Source organism: Dendrobates tinctorius, unplaced genomic scaffold (assembly GCF_039654945.1).
Source record: "Dendrobates tinctorius isolate UK_male_01 unplaced genomic scaffold, ASM3965494v1 ptg000064l, whole genome shotgun sequence".
In the NCBI taxonomy this organism is placed as follows: Eukaryota; Metazoa; Chordata; class Amphibia; order Anura; family Dendrobatidae; genus Dendrobates; species Dendrobates tinctorius.
The window spans coordinates 47,360,715-47,380,417 of record NW_027361732.1 but is presented as its reverse complement, the minus strand read 5'-3'; the positions used below and the strand labels follow the sequence as shown (position 1 = coordinate 47,380,417).

At 42.9% G+C, this 19,703-nt stretch overlaps 1 protein-coding gene across 3 annotated transcripts in view; it reads right to left on the bottom strand.

The window, feature by feature from the left end:
• UCHL3 (ubiquitin C-terminal hydrolase L3) overlaps window positions 1-19,703 on the bottom strand; it is a 100,821-nt gene that overhangs the window by 56,090 nt on the left and 25,028 nt on the right. For all 3 annotated transcript variants that reach the window (XM_073580393.1, XM_073580394.1, XM_073580395.1), the window contains 4 exons: window positions 18,293-18,421; window positions 17,203-17,359; window positions 15,696-15,781; window positions 13,647-13,694 (listed from right to left, as the gene is read on the bottom strand). In XM_073580393.1, coding sequence (XP_073436494.1) covers window positions 13,647-13,694; window positions 15,696-15,781; window positions 17,203-17,359; window positions 18,293-18,421 — 420 coding nt within the window. The remainder of the gene's footprint in view (window positions 1-13,646; window positions 13,695-15,695; window positions 15,782-17,202; window positions 17,360-18,292; window positions 18,422-19,703) is intronic.

Genomic DNA, 19,703 nt, shown 5'->3' with positions numbered 1-19,703 from the left:
AAACAGGGTTGTAGATAAGTGACAACTTATTTTCACCAAATGAGCCCTTTAATGACTTTAGAAAACGTTCTGCTACTTTACTACAAAGCGACAGAACATTTCCTCATATAATGGATACATAATGTATAAGCCCCATGAGCATGCATTATGTAGAGCGTTTATATATTAGAACCTTCTAAAATGCATTTCCTGAATTCCCCTCCTGTAGAAAGCCAAACTCCCTGCACGGGTCGCAAATGAGTGCCCTCCAGGTAATCGCTCGCCCACAGTTCAGGCATGTGAAGCAGGCAGCAAACAGCATGGAGGAGACATGTGCCTCTACGTCTATGACCTGACCCCTAAATAACACTTACATTTTTCTTCCTATGCAACGCTTGCAGACCAATTCCTGGCTGTGAGAACGCAGCAAGTCGCAGTCTCAGGACTTCAATCTTTTAGTTCCCAGACCAGCAGGACAAAAATGTCTCACAATAGTAGAGTACTGGTCTAATGGGAAATCAGAGAGATATCAAGCTCTGGAAACATCCGCACAAACACCAAAGAAAGTAAAGATCTTGGTGCAGATATTTAATAGATTTTATTTGGGGGCTTGTGGTCTAAACAAATTGAATACTAAAATGTATTATATATGTATATATGGGAGGAAGAGAGATTCCCTGCACAGCCTCCAAGTACCATCTAAATACCGACTATACCCCTCAGCACAAGACAACACATAGTGGGTGTGATGGGTGAGATGGAGTAACAAGGGCAGATGATTAACCAGGCACAGGGTGGACTTAAGAGTAAAGTGTTCGGCGGAAGGCTACAGTGGAGAGTGGCAGCATCCCGCGCAGGAGATGTACACGTATTCTTGCTGACTCAAAGTTGAGGATCATCATCATGGCAGGAAACCTCTGGAATTGCTTCAGGAAAACTCATAAGGGAACATTTTTGGTCTTCACCAAATTTTTATTGAAGTGTGTGATGCCAAAGGAATACAAAGTTCGAATGGGATGGAAGACAGATTGTAGCTAAATCGAAATGAGAGTTCAACGTGAGGTGGGGCAATAAGTTGACAAAAAGGATGGACATAATGGCTGTAGGATTAAAGAAAAAAGGGAAGATTCCAGTGGTTAGTGATAATCTTGGCTAAACAGACCACTGAGGGTGAGGAGGAGGATAGGATCAACTGCACAGGTGGCAAGGTGCGGTTTGGACAGAAGAGGGAATGCTTTTCATCGGTAATTGGTGAAGCAAGTTATGGGGGTGGGCTGAGCACTAAGCAGTGGCTTAAAAGCAGTTCAACAATCTGCAGGTTAAAACGTTCTCAGATATCGTCTATCTTGTCTTTGAAACAAGTCGTCAGATTGGTTTGTCTCCCGATGAGTCACTCAGTCCAAAGGGTGACGAAATGCATTAAGACAAAGATACAAATAATTACAGGAGGCTATAAACTATTCAGTGAATGATATAATTTACTATAGACCAGAACTGAGTTTAAGTATACACGGCTCAAAAAAAAAATAAAGGGAACACTAAAGGGCCCGTCACACTAAGCGATATCGCTATGTGTGATACTTACCTCCGACCGGCTCCCCCGCTGGTTATCACTGATCGAGCGAGAACGTCCTGGGCCGTTTCTTGTCGGCGACTTCCTGCTGAGATTCCTGTGGCGCCGATGAGCGATGCGTGGACGCCTTCATCGCCGCGTCTGACAGGTAAGTAACGACCGCTGCTATGTCACTGGTGAGATCTGCCTGTTTGGCAGCTCACTTACGACCACTTAGCGATGCACCAGCGATCCTGACCGGGTCGTATCGTTGTCGGGATCGCTGGTGCATCGCTAAGTGTGACAGTACCCTAAATTGCCACATCATTGATATCACTGAATGAAATATTCCAGTTGCAAATCTCTATTCATTACATAGTGGCATGCATTGAGAATAATAAAACAGAAAAATAAATCAATGTAAATATAAATTAATATCTCATGGAGGTTTGGATTTGGAATAATACTCAAAATCAAATCAAATTACAGGCTGATTCAACTTCGGGGGACATGTCTCAAGACAAGGAAATGCAGCTCAGTAGTGTGTGTGTGACATCCACGTGCCTGTATGTCCTCCCTACAACGCCTGGGCATGCTCCTGATGAGGCTGTGGATGTTCACCTGAGGGACCTCCTCCCAGACCTGGATTAAAGCATCAGTCAACTCCCGGACAGTCTGTGGTGCAACGTGGCGTTGGTGGATGGAACGTAACATGATGTACCAGATGTGCTCGTTTGGATTCAGGTCTGGGGAACGGGCGGGCCAGTCCATAGCATCAATGCCTTCATCATGCAGGAACTGCTGACACACTTCAGCCACATGAGGCTGTCATGTATGAGAAGGAACCCTGGGCCCAGTGTACCTGCATATGGTCTCACAATGGGTCTGAGGATCTTATCTCGCTACCTAATGGCAGTCAGGCAGGGTACCCCTGGCTAACATATGGAGGGCTGTTCAGCCCTCCATAGAAATCCCATTACATCATTACTGACCCACTGCCAAACCGATCATGCTGTAGCATGTTGCAGGCAGCAGACCGTTCTCCATGGCATCTTCAAACACATATGCTCAGTGTGAACCTGCTCTCATCTGTGAAGAGCAGAGGGCGCCAATGTCAAATCTGCCAATCCTGGTGTTCTCTGACAAATGCCAATTGCCCTGCATGGTGTTGGGCTGTAAGAACAATACCCAATTGTGGACGTTGAGTCCTCATCCCACCCTCAAGGAGTGGCCTGCTGGAGGTGGTGATTTTGCAGGGCTCTGGCACTGCTCTTCCTTGCACAAAAGAGGAGGTGGTGGTCCTGCTGCTGGGTTGTTGTACTACCTACGGCTCCATCCATGTCTCTTGGTATCTGCTTCATGCTCTGGAAATGGTGCTGACAAACATAGCTCCCCTTCTTGCCACAGCTCGCACTGATGTGCCATCCTAGATGAGCAGCACTGCCTGAGCAACTTCTGTGTGTTGTAGACACCGCCTAATGCTACGCACAGTACCTCTAGGAGTGAGAGCAAGGATAAAATGCAAAAGTAACCAAAACAACCAAAAAGGATGAGAACAGAGAAAAGGTCTGTGGTCACCACCTGCAGAACCACTCCTTTAAAGGGGTTGTCTTCTTAATTGCCTATCATTTCTACCAGCTGTCCGTTCCATTTGCACAACAGCAGGAGAAATTTATACACAATCTGTGTTGCTTCATAACGGGACAGGTTGATTTCACAGAAGTGTTACTGATTTGGAGTTAATTTGTGTTTAAAGCAAACTGGTTACCAGGATTTAGCTCATTAAACTGCAGACACTGTCAGGTTGACGCTGTTACACTGATTAAAATGATACCTGGGTTGACAGACAAAATCCACCTTGCGTTGTTGTCTAATCTATATTTGTAGCTTTCAGGTAAGGAGATTCTCGTGCTCTGGGGTGGGTCTGTGGGGTCTTTATGTGGTGCTCTGCTTACATATGCATCCTTAAAAGGTTTATGATAGGTTACTGATCCTTCAGTGACCTGCCCTCTATTTTACATACTGCATATACTATTGTGGGGTTATGCGCAATAGCATCTGTCACTTGCCACAAGCGCCACTGCCATTTTTCTGGAGGAGGGGAAAAAAGAAAAAAAAAAAAAAGTGGCTGCAGCAAAATGGCGGCGCTTGCACAGTAGCATCTTTTGGAACGTGATATATGCTACTGCGCAGGCGCTGCTGCCATTTTGCTGGTTGTAAAAAACAAATAAAAATAAAATTTCTAACCCCACAACAGTATATTCAGTATGTAAAAAAGGAGACCGGTCACTGAAGGATCAGTAACCTGTCATAAGCCCATACAGATGAATATATATGCAGAGTATCACATAAAAGATCCACCCCCACAGGCTGCCCCGAAGCACAAGAATCTCATTAACAGAAAACTACAAATATAGATTAAATAACAATCACAAGACAGATTTCATCAACCCATGTATTATTTTAATAAGTAAAATACAGTGTTTGTAGGATACTCCACACACTCCTGCTGACAGGTTCCCTTTATTTTTTTGAGCAGTGTATATTCTACCCACTCTTATTGTACCCTAGTCAGTACCCTGTGATTGGTAAGGGGATGACCAAGAGTGTGTTTATGAGATCATGGTGAACATCTGCAAAGAGTTTTTATGTTCTCCCCATGTTTGCACTGGTTTTCTCTTGTTTCCTCCCACATTCCAAAGACATAATGATAGGGAATTTAGATTGTGGGCCCCATTGGGGACAGTGATAACGTCTGTAAAGCGCCATATGATAGTGCTATATAAGCAAAGCATAATGAATAATAATGAGATTCCAAGTAAGTTAATAGTGAATAGCCACATACTGATATGGAGGAGAGGTGGATATCAAAATTGTGTGTGCACATTATAAAAAGGTATGTAATTTTTTTTAGCCTTATTTTTAACATTTAAAAAAAGTTTGTTTTTTATTAATCCCATTATCAGTGAATTTTTTGATCTCCAACATTTATAGACACGAGTCAACTATCTGCTAAATGTACAAATAACCGATCTAAGGGCCCCGTCACACAGTGATATTGCTAGCGAGATCGCTGCCGAGTCACAAGTTTTGTGACACAACAGCGATCTCACCAGCGAGATCGCTGTGTGTGACAGCGAACAGCGACCGGCCCCCCTGCCGGTATCGCTGATCGCTGTAGGAAAGCCCTGGACATTTTTTTGGTCGCTGGTCTCCTGCTGGCCAGCACGCATCGCTACGTGTGACAGGCGGGAGACCAGCGATCAGCTGGTAACTAAGGTACACATCCTTGACGAAACCAAATTGTGAGGAAGCATGAGCAATCTCAAGGCTAAAAGTCCATCTCCAAAGATCTGAATGTTTCTGTATCTACCGTGCGCAGTGTCATCAAGAAGTTTAAAGCCCATGGCACTGTGGCTAACCTCCCTAGATGTGGACGGAAAAGAAAAATTGACAAGAGATTTCAACGCAAGATTGTGCGGATGTTGGATAAAAAACCTCAATTAACCTCCAAACAAGTTCAAGCTGCCCTGCAGTCCGAGGGTACAACAGTGTCAACCCGTACAATCCGTCGGAGTCTGAATGAAAAGGGACTGTATGGTAGGAGACCCAGGAAGACCCCACTTCTTACCCCGAGACATAAAAAAGCCAGGCTGGAGTTTGCCAAAACTTACCTGAAAAAGCCTAAAACGTTTTGGAAGAATGTTCTCTGGTCAGATGAGACAGAAGTAGAGCTTTTTTGGCAAAGGCATCAACAGAGTTTACAGGAGAAAAAAAAAAAAAAAAGAAGAGGCATTCAAAGAAAGAACACGGTCCCTACAGTCAAACATGGCGGAGGTTCCCTTATGTTTTGGGGTTTCTTTGCTGCCTCTGGCACTGGACTGCTTGACCGTGTGCATGGCATTATGAAGTCTGAAGACTACCAACAAATTTTGCAGCATAATGTAGGGCCCAGTGTGAGAAAGCTGGGTCTCCCTCAGACGTCATGGGTCTTCCAGCAGGACAATGACCCAAAACACACTTCAAAAAGCACTAGAAAATGGTTTGAGAGAAAGCACTGGAGACTTCTAAGGTGGCAAGCAATGAGTCCAGACCTGAATCCCATAGAACACCTGTGGAGAGATCTAAAAATGGCAGTTTGGAGAAGGCACCCTTCAAATATCAGGGACCTGGAGCAGTTTGCCAAAGAAGAACGGTCTAAAATGCCAGCAGAGCATTGTAAGAAACTCACTGATGGTTATCGGAAGCGGTTGGTCGCAGTTATTTTGGCTAAAGGTTGTGCAACCAAGTATTAGGCTGAGGGTGCCAATACTTTAGTCTGGCCCATTTTTGGAGTTTTGTGTGAAATGATCAATGTTTTGCTTCATTCTCTTTTGTGTTTTTACATTTAAGACAAATTAAATAAAGATAATAATACCAAAGAATTTGTGTTTGCAATCATTTTCAGGAAGAAACTGTATTATCTGACAGAATTGCAGGGGTGTCAATACTTTTGGCCACAACTGTATCTAAGGGACGCACATCCCTTGGATACTCGATGTGTACCTTAGTTACCAGCTCCCTGCATCAGTGCGCTGGTAACTAAGGTACTCGGCGTCGCTGTAATGATCGCTGGTGAAGCTGTCTGTTTGACAGCTCACCAGCGATCACATAGCGACTTACCAGCGATCCTGACACGTTGATATCGTTGTCGGGATCGCTGGCGAGTTGCTATGTGTGACTCCAGCTTAAGGTTTATAAAGTAAGTAGCAAGACCCCTCTATCAGATGCTAATCAGTATACACAAGTCACCTAACAATGAATATAGTCAAGGTAGTGCTAGAAAAACAATTAGAAATACAAAATATTAGTAATACTATCCATACTGACTATAGTAGTGAAACATCCTGACATGTTTCGTCTGGCTTGATCACGGGGAATATGTCCATATCGTGAAGTAAAGATATGGTCAAGAATGGTAGAAGAGAATCAGAGTGCAGGTATGTAAAGACGTACTGGTCCATAAGAGGGTTTGGTTATTTTCTGAATTGGGGGTGGCAGTTGAAAAGAAAAGCAAAGAGAAGGTAAAACTGAATATGGTTAGTTAAAAAAAGCACTTCCATTAACATTTTTATCCTCTTAATATACTGCAACTATTATATAGCACTGTGTACTTACATGATTAAAAACTTACTAGGTGAACCCTTCTAAGCTCTATGTGGAAACAGGAGGTCAATTTTCCCTGCATGACTCATAAGTCACTGCAAAAGACCCCAACAGGTGGAGGAGCGGAGCAGCTGGGTCATGAGTTGGAGGAGAATGATAAATGCAGGGGCAAGAGACTTCCTGTTTCTACATAGAACATAGAAAAGAGAAGAATTATCTGGGTAGAAATGCAAAATGAACAACTAAGTACACAGTGCTGTATAATATGATGATTGCAATATATTGAGGATAAAAAAATTGTGATGGGAGCACTTCTTTAAAAAGGAGTAAGGAGAGTTTCATGGGTAAGTAAGGTTAGGGAGCATATTTTTAGTGGAGGACGACTGAGAGACTAAAAGAGGAAGCGATAAGAGTTCAGTAGCATCAAAATGGCACGGGCCATAATATTGGTATAGATGTAAGTTGAAAGGCAGTGCAAGAGTCAGAGACGTAGACGACAAGAGTGGTGGCAAAGGAAAAATTGATACAGAGGGAACTCCAAAGCAATGGAGGACGAGGGAGGATAGAGGTGGAATAGGGTTGAATGAGCAGTTATCGGATATACAGTAGTTTCCATTGTGTTTATTGCCAGTTGGGAGTAAACTAAAGGCAGCCACAAGAGAATGCAGCAGTGGAAGCCATGACAAGGGGTGTCAGCCATATTTCTATCAGGCCCAGGAATGATCGGTCACGTGAAATTGACAGGTCATGGTTAGAGGAAAGTTTTCTGCACACAGAACAGGAATTCTGCAATGGTCAGAAGAGACAAGAAAAGTAAGGGTAGCAATAAACTGTAGTAATTCATCAGCGACAGGAGGATGAGGGAGGCCCTATATTAGAAGACACTGCCAGAAGTAGAGAAGGCGAGAGGGAACAGAGTGAGATTAAGGCAGGGCATGCTAGGATAATAGGTCCACAGATGAGTTTATAAGATTACAATCTTCCTATCTGCAATAATTATTTATCAGACTTAAATTATATCATAATCCTCTTAGATGTTGGCGGTTTGGGGAATTTAGAAAGGGTTTAGCGGCAAAGGGAGCAATAAATATGGCAGCAAGAATACACTGTTAAAAGGAAAAAGCAGAGATTGTGTTTGGGTCTCAGCAGTCACTTTTATAGTTCTTGATATATTTTATTACAACTAGAGCCGATACAACAGGTCAGATTTCAAAATTCACTGTGCTTCCGGGATACATTTGCCCTATGTAGGCTAGTACTGAGGTAATCTTTGCATGGATTGCCATATTGTCGGTGGTAAATTCCATTTCAAAAACTGTACATTAGAAAAGTACAATTCTATAATTAAAACACTAGGGGAAAACCAAAAATATACTCTACAATGTGTTCCAGTCGTACTAATCACCTGCGCGCCATAACAGAATTACCATGGACACGCTCCACTATGTATAGCTGCAGGGAAGACTGCCATAAACATTGCACCTCACCAAGAGTAATGGAGGATGGGGAGGTAAGACCCCAGCAGGGACATCGCAGAAAGAAGAACAATGTTACAGTGTCACAGGCCCTGCGGGCACGGTGTAGGGTCACAATCTCATCATTTATGTAGTATGGAAACTAAAGTATATTCTGTAGTAACTAATAAGCTCATAATTCTACAGCCCTGCACACGGATCATCATCATGGACCTCAGTCTCCGTACTCAATGGGGATGTGGGAGGATTTAAATGTAAACAGAGGACCGGGCACAGGAGGGGATGTCCACCTGTATCTTTCTATAAAAGGTGGACACCCCATAGGATGTGGGAAAAAAATTATATATAAATTAATTATATATATTATACACACACACACACACACACACACACACACACACACAGCAAAACAACTAGACACGGAAGGGCAGTTTTATTAAGATGGGTGTACTTTCAGGCTATGTTTTATAAAAAAAAAAAAAAAAAAAAAAAAAAAGGCACGTTGACGCAAGATGCACCTGAATTGTTAAGATGCACGTCTCATAATAAGTTAGGCACATCAACTTCTTCACATGACCCAGAAAATAAAATCTACAAACCCACTGGCCTCAATATATGACACTTTCTGGCATAAAATGGAAGAAATGGTAGATCCAGCATCAAAAGTACTGTTGTAAGCCATGCTTTTATTTTTGAATATTAAAAATTAAAATATCCATCACCAAAGATGCAAACGCGTTTCAGACAGTCTTTAGTCATAGCATAAAAACTAGTGATACAGTGACTACTATATAACAAGATGGCAAATTCAGTTTATTATTCATAATGGCATATAAACATCCATGCGTAGATGTGATCCCATTTTAAAAGCAGAGATCTATCGTGTCTCTTGGTTTAGCAGCTCTCTCTACAGCAGGGGTGGGGAATATGTTTTCTGTCAAGGGTCATTTGGATATTTATACCATCCTTCGGGGGCCGTACAAACTCCGCCCACAAAGTACATCCTGACTGGCACTGGAGTCAGGACGTAATCTTTCATTGCATGCCCTTCAGTGTTCAGCAGTGAACACTGTGTGTGTGCTAACAGAGCAAGAAGAAATTAATGAGCTGGTTGCAATCAAAATACAGCTCCCTGCCCAAGAATTCGTTCCCCGAGAATCTGCTCGAGGGCCGGATAAAAGGTCCACGAGGGCCGTAAATGGCCCTGGGGCCTGAGGTTCCTCACCCCTGCTCTACAGCCTCTGCCTATTTTTTTTTTAACCCTTTCAATTCCTATTACTATCTGTATTATGCCCACGTTTTTATATACAATATTTCAGTTCTGCGGAGCCTTTAAATGCTGTGTTTTTGTAGCATCGGAAAGATGTCTTCTAATCCGTACTTTCAATGTTCCTTTGATACAGCACACATGTATGCCAGAATTGACAGGTGATCAGATACATTTTTTCCATATATTTACAACACGTACTATTTTATCATCACATTTGTAAAATACATTAGTGCGTAACCACACAGGGTTGTCAGTGGTCATACCTTGGAGCAAAAGACTAGGAGAAAGCATGCTACCTAATGTGAAAGCCTTTTTGGCCACAAGATTGAAAACGGAGTCATAAGATTTTTTTGCCTTGATACATTGGGAGGTACTTTATATTTTCTAATATAAAAAGGTGGCCTATAAGTTGAAACAAATGTGACTATCTTGAGCTTTCTTATATAGATGTGAAAAAGTGTTTGCCCCCTTCCTGATTTCCTTTTCTTTTGCATGTTTGTCACACAAATGTTTCAGATCACCAAACAAATTTAACCTCTTCATGACCATTGGTATTTTTGTTGTTTGCTCCACTTCGTCCTAGAGACATATAAATATTTTTTTATTTTTCGGTAAAAATGGCCATGTGAGGGCTTGTTTTGCAGGACAAGTTGTACTTTGAACGACTCCATTGGTTTTAACATAACTGGAAAACGGGAAAAAAAATTCCAAGTGCAGTGAAATTGTAAAAAAAACAAAACGTTGTAGATCCACAGTTTTATTTTATTTTTTTACCATGTCCACTAAATGCTAAAACTGACCTGCCATTATGATTCTCTAGGTTATTACGAGTTCATAGACACCAAACATGTCTAGGTTCTTTTTCAGTTAAGACTGCCCAACACTGATTGGCAGCTTTCAGTGTTCACTGATTGGCAACTTTCTGCCTTTGCAATGGTGTGGTCGGGGTTATACAGAGCTCAGCATTCAGAGAACTGCTAGATCCACCAAGCAGCCTAATAAGTGATAGCCTGATTCGAGCAATGTATCTGCACCAACATAAAGCTGTTCTTAGATGGGGTAGCAAAAGCCCGGTGAAAGATTCCCTTAAATACACTTAGCTGTTCAATGGCTTTTATGCAATAACTAAAACACACTGTCTGAAACGCGTTTACAGGTTACATTGGTGTTGTTTTTTACAGCAGCATCTAATCATTTACAAGACTATATAGAGTTTCTCATGCTACAAAATTGCAATGTACACATAAAAATCAGATGCCAACATTGCGGAGTACTTTCTTTTTTTGGTTTCACGGATAGCACTGAAAAAATACAGCTGCGTGAACAAACCCATATTGTGGATTTTAATGTTCATCAATAAAAGTTTGTTTTTGTTTTTTTATAGTTCAATATTTTTGATGCTGGAACCACCATTTCTTCCATATTGCTCCTGGGACTTGCAGTACTACAAGATTTACCGTATTTTTCACTTTATAAGACGCACTTTTGTTCCCCCAAATTTTGGGGGAAAGTAGGGGGTGCGTCTTATAATCCGAGGGGGAGGGGGGGTGTATATATATATATATATATATATATATATATATATATATATATATATATATATATATATATATATATATATATATACACACACACACACACACACACACACACTGCATGATCCAGGGGAGGTGGGGGCAGCTTTGGAGCGGTGCTGTGAGCTGGTAAAAGCTGCCGGAGGGAGCCTTTGATCTCCTGCTCCCGCTCATATAATATGCACTGCCGCTGTCCATCACCATGGTGCTGAAACCGCACCACGGTGACTGGCTGGGGGAGCGGCGCATATTATAGCTGCCTGCGCCCTCCTTTGATCGCACATGATCCCCTGTGTTAGATATCTCCCCCATGCTGCTGCCCATAGTAAAATAAAAAACTCTTTCCTTACCTCCTCCAGTGCTGATCTCCCAGTGTCTCGGCTGCCGCTGTCATCAGGCACGCAGAGATGATATCACTCTGCTGTGCTGATCACATGACCGGCACTGAGAACCAGGAAGTGGAGGAGGAGCTCAACCACACTGAGGGAGACACGAGGAGGGACAGCGCTGAGAAGGTAAGGAAAGAGTTTATTTTACTAAAAGCAGCAGCATGGAGGCGATATCTAACACAGGGGGCCGTGTGTCAGCCACAGGGGGCCAGTGTGTCAGCCACAGGGGGCCAGTGTGTCAGCCACAGGGGGCCAGTGTGTCAGCCACAGGGGGCCAGTGTGTCAGCCACAGGGGGCCAGTGTGCCAGCCACAGGGGGCCAGTGTGCCAGCCACAGGGGGCCAGTGTGCCAGCCACAGGGGGCCGTGTGTCAGCCACAGGGGGGCCGTGTATCAGCCACAGGGGGCCCGTGTGCCAGCACAAGGGGGCTATATTCAATATAAGGTGGCCATATCCAGATTAAGGGGGCTAATTTTAGGATGGGGGGGCTATGAGGGACATATACCCTATATGATTTGTTAGACGGACACTGGCATTATAAGACGGACCCCATTTATTAAAAAATTCTCTATTCCTTCACCACATTTGGGGGTGCGTCTTATAATCAGGTGCGTCTTATAAAGCGAAAAATACGGTATATGCGTCTAGGCCCATCTTCATAGAGGACAGTGGACTTTGCCCTGCTCCATCATGCATGTTTTGGCATAAATTACAGCAAATTTGCTGTGTCACGCTTGGCACCACCCCTTCAGATAGGTTCCCCGCACATTTATTGGAAGAGTGCCGCAAGAGGCTAAAAAACAGATAACAGTTGTAGCCAAAATAATATATCCTCCAACAGAATCTCAGTTTCAAAATCCCATACTACTTTAGGATGGGCAAGCTTCAGGAAGGCAGTCCCACTGCTGTGCTCCCATCTCATGTGGAGTACGCTGCGGCAGACATGATGATCCATTTACTATTATTTTACTAACACTTGCATTTCATATGCCATTCTTAAAATAAAAAATAATATATATATATATATATATATATATATATATATATATATATATATATATATATATATATATAACTCAGGAGTGCAATTAGTGTGACACGTCATGTACCTCAGGCTCTGCTTGGGTCACAGACGAGATAATATTTACAAAAAAACCTTATGGACAACTGCATGAAGGAGACCATGAAAATTAAAGCGGTATTCCCATCTCCAAGATCATATATAGCAATATGTAGCAGGTGTAATAATATCATCAAATACCTCTAATTAGACATACAGTATAGTTCTTCTGATAACCTATGTGGCTTACCCCATGTGCACAGCATTGTAGTAGCTTAGGTATCCATATAGTTATGACCACCAGCAACTAACGGTCACTATATGGGTGGTCGTAACCATGGCTACCCAAGCTACGGCAATGCCCTACACATGGGGAAAGTGACATAGTTCTCCTGATACGCTACTACATTTCTAAATAGAGATAAATGGCCATTATTACACCTACTACATATTGGGATAGGATAATGGAGATGGAAATGCCGCTTTAAGAGCTGGGTGGCAATTATACACTGTGCCATGTCTAAGTTTTAGATTTATTTATCTCTGAATTCAGGTTTTATGGATCTCAATAGTCTGGAAATGGTCTCAGAAGCCATAACAGGGGGAGACAATAAGTGACAATGTACAGTACACCAACATCAGTACACATGGTACAGTGTGCGCGGTGGTGTATATATACACATCATAACATAACCACAAAGTAACAGACATACACTTGGCCCTGTGATTACCGTCCCCTGGTTACCATCGGTGTCAGCTGTCCCTCTCCGCTCCGCCACCAGCCATATCTATTTCAATGGCAATTACTACACTGAGGTGGAGGGGTTAACATGAGACCTGGAATTTATTCACTTTACATCCCCACATTAATAAAGTACATTAATTACAATAGAGTCTGAAAAGGCTTCCGATACAGGACGGAGCTCGGTGTCCCGGCTCCATGCCGGTGGGCTCTGTAGGGAACCATCAACACTTTCCCTCATGTCAGCAGCAGTTTGTGAACTTGTTATGAAGCCATTTTCTGTCATGTGATGCTTCCAAACATTTACATAGCGGCAGAATGAGGATTATACAAGAGATGCTTCTACGCCAGCACATTCCCACACGGGGATTCGCTTACATCTGATTGAACAGTATCAGTGTCAGGTCTGTTTCCCAGATAGCTGGCACGACAAGAACTGGGCACAAAACAAGAAGCCTTACCTCCGTCTGTCCCTCCTGAGCGCTGCTCTCATGTGTAACCCGAATACTCTGGAATGGAAGAGCACAATAATCCTGTAAGTATGGCTGTGACTGGACCACAGGAATACAGGCATGTACACGGCCACGCAAGGCTTCCAGCAGCAATCTACCCAATAATAAGGGACTGGAGCTAGTGGATACATGTGAGATACATTACATTTTTTGATCTCCACAATATATGCCCAAGTACATTTTTGTTTTCCAAGCATACAACATTTTTTCGGCCTGTAGGACGCACCCAACAATAAATTTGCAACCAGGCTTGGAAGCAGAAAACTAAAACTTCCCTGTCAGTGTAATGAATGGAGGCAAGAATACCACCAATTGTAATGCACTAGGTTAAAACAGGGAGGTACCAGATCTAATGGCGGGGTTTCTCTGCAGTGCCTACAGTACATAACACACGCACCCTGCTGCACGCGCCCCGCATGACCCAAGAGGTCCTGCAGCTGGTATTCGAGCAGTCTGTGATGAGCAGGTCTTTTCATACCCTGCACCTATCACACGGATCAGTGTCAGGCTGGAGGAGAGACCTGCACTGATGTATAATGATCTGTGACCGGTCACAGGATCACCCACACGCACTTCAACAGATTTTTTTACTAAAAATAGTCCACAAATTATGGTGCATTCATACATATGCAATATTATGCTAAAGCTACACCATGTCCAGGGCAAGAGTGAGCTGTCAGAACGGCTGCAGACTTGTCCTAGTGAGTTACTGAATGCACCGGAGGGTTCCATTGATTTCCATTGGGGCCAGATCATCCGGCAGCCCATCAGGACAAACCAGAAGCCGCTCTGACCGTTTCAGCTGTCTACGCGTTTTCAGCCTCTGAATTTAAACATGGAACGATTTCATTCATTGTGAGAGAAAAGATCTTAAAAATCCTGGGAATCTGAAAGTTGTTTATCGTACAGTGATTAATCTTCATTTACATAAAAGCAGAAAATTCTTATAAACAGAACTGACAGTTTGCAATCAGCCACACGCGCCTCAATAGCAGAAAGCACTGTAAGGCTGTGTGCCCACGATGCGATTTTTGGCGCAAAAACGTTTAAAAATCGTGTACAGAACGCCCCCCCCCCCCCCCCCATGCATTCCTATGGCATTCCGCACATGCTGTGCTAATGCTGCGCTTTTTTCCGCGGTGGAATCGCATCGTGGAAAAAAAAAAAAAAAAAAAAAAAAAAAAAAAAAAAAAAAAATCGCAGCATGATCATTCTTTTGTGTGGAATCGCAAAGAATTGCCGCGATTCCGCACCCATAGGAATGCATGAGAACCGCTTACTTCCCGCATGTGGCTATGCCCACCGTGCGGGAAGTTAAGCGTCTCATGTGCGGTTGGTACCCACGGTGTGGAGGAGACTGTCCTCCAGGCCCTGGGTACCATACCTCTGAAAAAAAAAAAAAAAATTCGGGGTATATTTACCTTCCGACGTCCCGCGCTGCCATCCCGGGCCACAGCGTTCCCAGTAATGCCTTGCGGCAAGGTCCTGTGATGACGTGGTCTCGCGAGATCGCTATAGTAACGCGAGACCAACGTCATCACAGGTCTCGCAAGGCATTACTGGGAACGCTGAGGCCCGGGATGGCAGCGCGGGACGCCGGAATGTAAATATACCCCGATTTTTTATTTTTTTTTTATCATTTTTAACATTCTATCTTTTACTATTGAGGCCGCATAGGCGGCCTCAATAGTAAAAAGCTGCTCACGCTTGTCAAACACTATGTTTGACGAGTGTGACCAACCTGTCAATCACTTTCCAAGCGATGTTTCAAATCGCTTGGAAAGTGCTTGAGAAAATCGCAGCAAAAATCGCAAACAGAAAAGCGGGCGATTTCTGGGAAGGAGTCCGGTATTCACTGTGTGTTTTAAAACGCTACGTGGGCACATAGCCTAAGACTAGACCTCACAAGGTCCCTCCTGGAATGAAGCCTCCCCAGCGATCAGACGCCGGCTCCGCTTCTCGGACCCTAGATGGATGCAGCACAGCACTTATACTTACCTCATCTTTTTCTAGAAATTTGGCTCTTTCTTCAGGACTTAATGAGGTGGAATCATCCAGAAACTTTTTCAAAGCAGAGTCATTTTCTACAAGAAAAATACTATCATGTCAAATGTCACCAAGAAATCCAACGTGGGACATATATTGGGGTTATTTCTGGATATCATGGCTTTAAGGGGTATATTATTGATCGGTTTTACCATATTGTAGGGCGTCCAAGAGAATGGTACTGTTGCGTTGCAGCGCTGGACGGAGCATCATCTATCTAAACAGAGTTTGAAAGTAATATTCTCCCTGCAGCCACTATGTCATCGGGGCGGTGCAGGGAGGGTGACAGTCACCCTGCACAACACAGCGAGTGTAAGGAACAATCCCTGGTACTTTGATTGACAGGCTGCACTGCAGTGTATGTGTGCAGTTTGTGCGCAGAGTAGGTTGTCAATTAAGGCGCAGTGCAGTGACTTCAATGGTGCTTGCTGTATAGAGAGGTGACTGAAATTGATCCCTGCACTGCTCTGATAACTTCATTTTCACCCTGTAGCCTCTGCTTCAATAGAACAGCAGTGAGTTAAAGACTATGCACCTGCAGATTACCATTATACCTACAGGTAAATAGTGTTTCTAGCGGTAACAAGTTCACTTATGTGACCTTATATCCCCAGATTAACCTGCAGCAAGTCAGATATTTCCCCTTCCTTAAATGAGACAGATATCCAATTAATTAACACTTAATGGGTATTCCAGTTGGATAACGTTATCACCCATCCATGATGGAGGAGAAAACGTATAGATTAGAGGTCTGACAGCTGGGTGTCCCCGATCACCCAACAGGGCACTTATACCCATGACAGTGGCAATGTGCATGCTTGAGGTGCGCTCCAGTCATTCTTTATGGGACTACTGGAGAAATTGCCCCAGCAGTCTCAAGGAGAATGAAGGGGCGCGAGTGACACACGCACACTGCCACTCTATCCTAACAAGGACAAAAGTGGCCCGCTCTTGAGATCGGTGTGGGTTCCAGTAGTCAGATTCCAAATAATCTACAGTTGTTTTTAATACTAAAGGTTAGGACTGTCACAAATAGGGTCAACGTGACGCACTGGGATGGCTTTTACGTTTTTTTGATCAAATGTATTAATCAAGTACCCTATATTATTTTCATGCACTATTGCTATGTATGTACCGCAGGGTATTTGCTCATCTTGTTTTTGTCTTGCCAGTGTGAACATGCACCTACACACTAACATTCCAGTTTATTGCTTTTGGTTTGTAATCTACATTTAGCATTTATCCTATGAAAAGGCAATAACAGCTTCCAATGGGAAGACCCATTTAATTTTGGGCACATCGACTGGACTTCTACACACACAGTTTATTACTTGTCTACAATAAGGAAAGTTACTAAACTTCATTCTATACTGGAAAAGGTAACTAGAAAAGATGGCCACGCTGGTGGGAGTCTTACAGCGCCACCTGGTGGATACATTCAGCTATGAAAATCATTTACCGAAGTCGAGCTTGTCCCTGTTATTTGCCACTGCATGAATGAGGCCAATTGTTCCACAGGCGTTGCTTATTGTCTGCTTCATGAAGTAAACAGAGGAATCCACATCTTGTCCGTGGGATTTAATTTTTTCTTCCTCCTCTGCCCTGAAGTGCTCATACTGATTGGGAGGAAAAATAAAGGATTCAATCGTTGAATGTTAATTGTGACATTCTCACATCCACAGCTTTTAATAAGTCATGTCTTGGCGGTAACACAATGGCGTTCATTTACACGTGCACGGAGCCAAAGCAAGCCTACTCCAGTTATACCGGCCTCATAGTCACATGAGGCCATTTCTAAATCCAGTCCCTGCTAGGAATGTGCTGCCCTTACTGAGGAATGGAGGGCCCTGTTGTCACCAGTAGTGCTGCTGCATACAGAATAAAGAGGTGATTCGGTGTAAATCACTTTCAAAATTAAGGTGCCATAAAAATAAAGTAAAGTATTAATGTTTCAATTAAAAAAAAAAAAACTTTATGGTATAATATGCAAAAAAATGTATAAAGGTTTGGCATTTCCACTTCTTTAATCACTTTAAAAAGTGATTGTCCATAGAATAGTAGTAGAGATCAGTGATGAGCGAACGTGTTCTGAAAAGGTGTTATCCGAGCATGCCTGGTTATAACCGAGTGTCTTCAGTGTGCTCGAAAAATATGTTGGCGTCCCCGCGGCAGCACGTCTCATGGCTGATCGGCAGCCTCAACACATGCAGGGATTGTCTAACAGACAGGTAATCCATGCAAGTGTTGTGACAGTCAAACAGCCGTGAGATGTGCTGCCGCAGGGACTCAAACATATTATTCGAACACATCGAAGACACTCTGTGAGCACTAGAGCATGCTTAGATAACACCTTATCCCAGCACGTTCACTTATCACCAGTAGATATGCTTCTTCTCACAAGTTACATCAGTCTGTGGTTTCTAAGCCATACAGGTCAAACTGTGAAGACAGCCAGACGAAAGCCATCCACCTTCTCGCACATATGAAGATATGACAGAGGAACAGGAATTGTGTTTCTCCATCTCCCATCTCCAGAAGAAAATAATTACCTTTCCTGTAACCGGGAAGAGAAGCAGCAGCGCGCAGACAGGACGCGGGACCAAACTGAGGAGCTCAGGGTCAAGTCCATAGACATCTACAAACTGCCACCTCGTGCCAACACCCAACTGCTTAAGAAACTGCAAAAATATATATCAATATTAGACAAAGAGCAAACAGTCCTTCCTGTCTAACAGATCAAAGTTTATAGTATCTGCATGACCGCTGGGGCTTTTACGTGGATATATACTATATATAAAATATACGTCTATGTATATCTATACACACACACACATCACAAATCCACACATTTCTTTTTAAACTAATATTTCATTATTACAATTCTCAATTCACGGAAAATAAAAAAACAAAAAAAAAACAAACACATCTTTGGTAAATGCAGATTTTCCCATTACAGAGATAGGTCATGGGTGGTGGTGGAGTGCAACGGTCCCTTCAGGAGAAGTTGCAGCAGGATGTCTGTTTCAGCTTCCTGCTCCTTCCTCATAGAGTTTTATAAGCACCAACCGCCATCTCCTATCTCTAACGGAAAAATTTGCCTCCACTGAATTCCCATTAGAAGAAGAGGTTTCTGAAAAGATTTATTATGAAGCGTCATTTCCATTTATAACAGCGTTATCTGAAATAACATGGCGGTTATTCATACGTAAAATATAGACCATGTAGAAGCCATATGCCTGCAGTTGTGTCATGTGCCAGCACCAGTCTGGATGAGTTGTTACACAACATCGGTAAGTGAACAGCACCACACAGTGGTCAGTTGGCATACTGCAGATTGCATAATTCATGCACTGAACCTCAAATAAAAGGAATTTAATTTTTCGTGCAAAAATAGGATAGCTAATCAACACATGTGTACAGTCTGAATAGTTAAAAAAAAAAAAATTAACCCTGAATATTTATAGGAATAATTTGTAATTCAGACATAATAACCAGGTCTGCCCAATGGAGTCAAACTGCCCTGCTCCGCAGCTACCGGAACTGTAGAATCCACCCCCCTTTGCCTCATATTTCACAGTTCACACGCTGGTGGAAAGCTGAAACACGGGGGGCGGGAGTAACTGAATTTGTAAGACATGCATGAAATTTTGGTGCAGGGTTTTCTGTCCGTGCAGCAGAACTTCAATTGCAGGTGTAACTTTGTGCTATTATTTCCTCCAACATTTGTGGTAATTTACAGTAAGGCTGCTGGACCACAAAGTGGTTCGCCTTCCTTTCATCACCTTTGAAAAATGCCAAAAAGGGTAAAAAGTTGTACACAAAAAAACAAACAAAAAAAAACAAAAACGTAAATTTTTGCACTAAACACACAACAAATATAGCAAAGTTTTATACAGGGTGGGCCATTTATATGGTTACACCTAAATAAAATGGGAATGGGTGCTGATATCAACTTCCTGC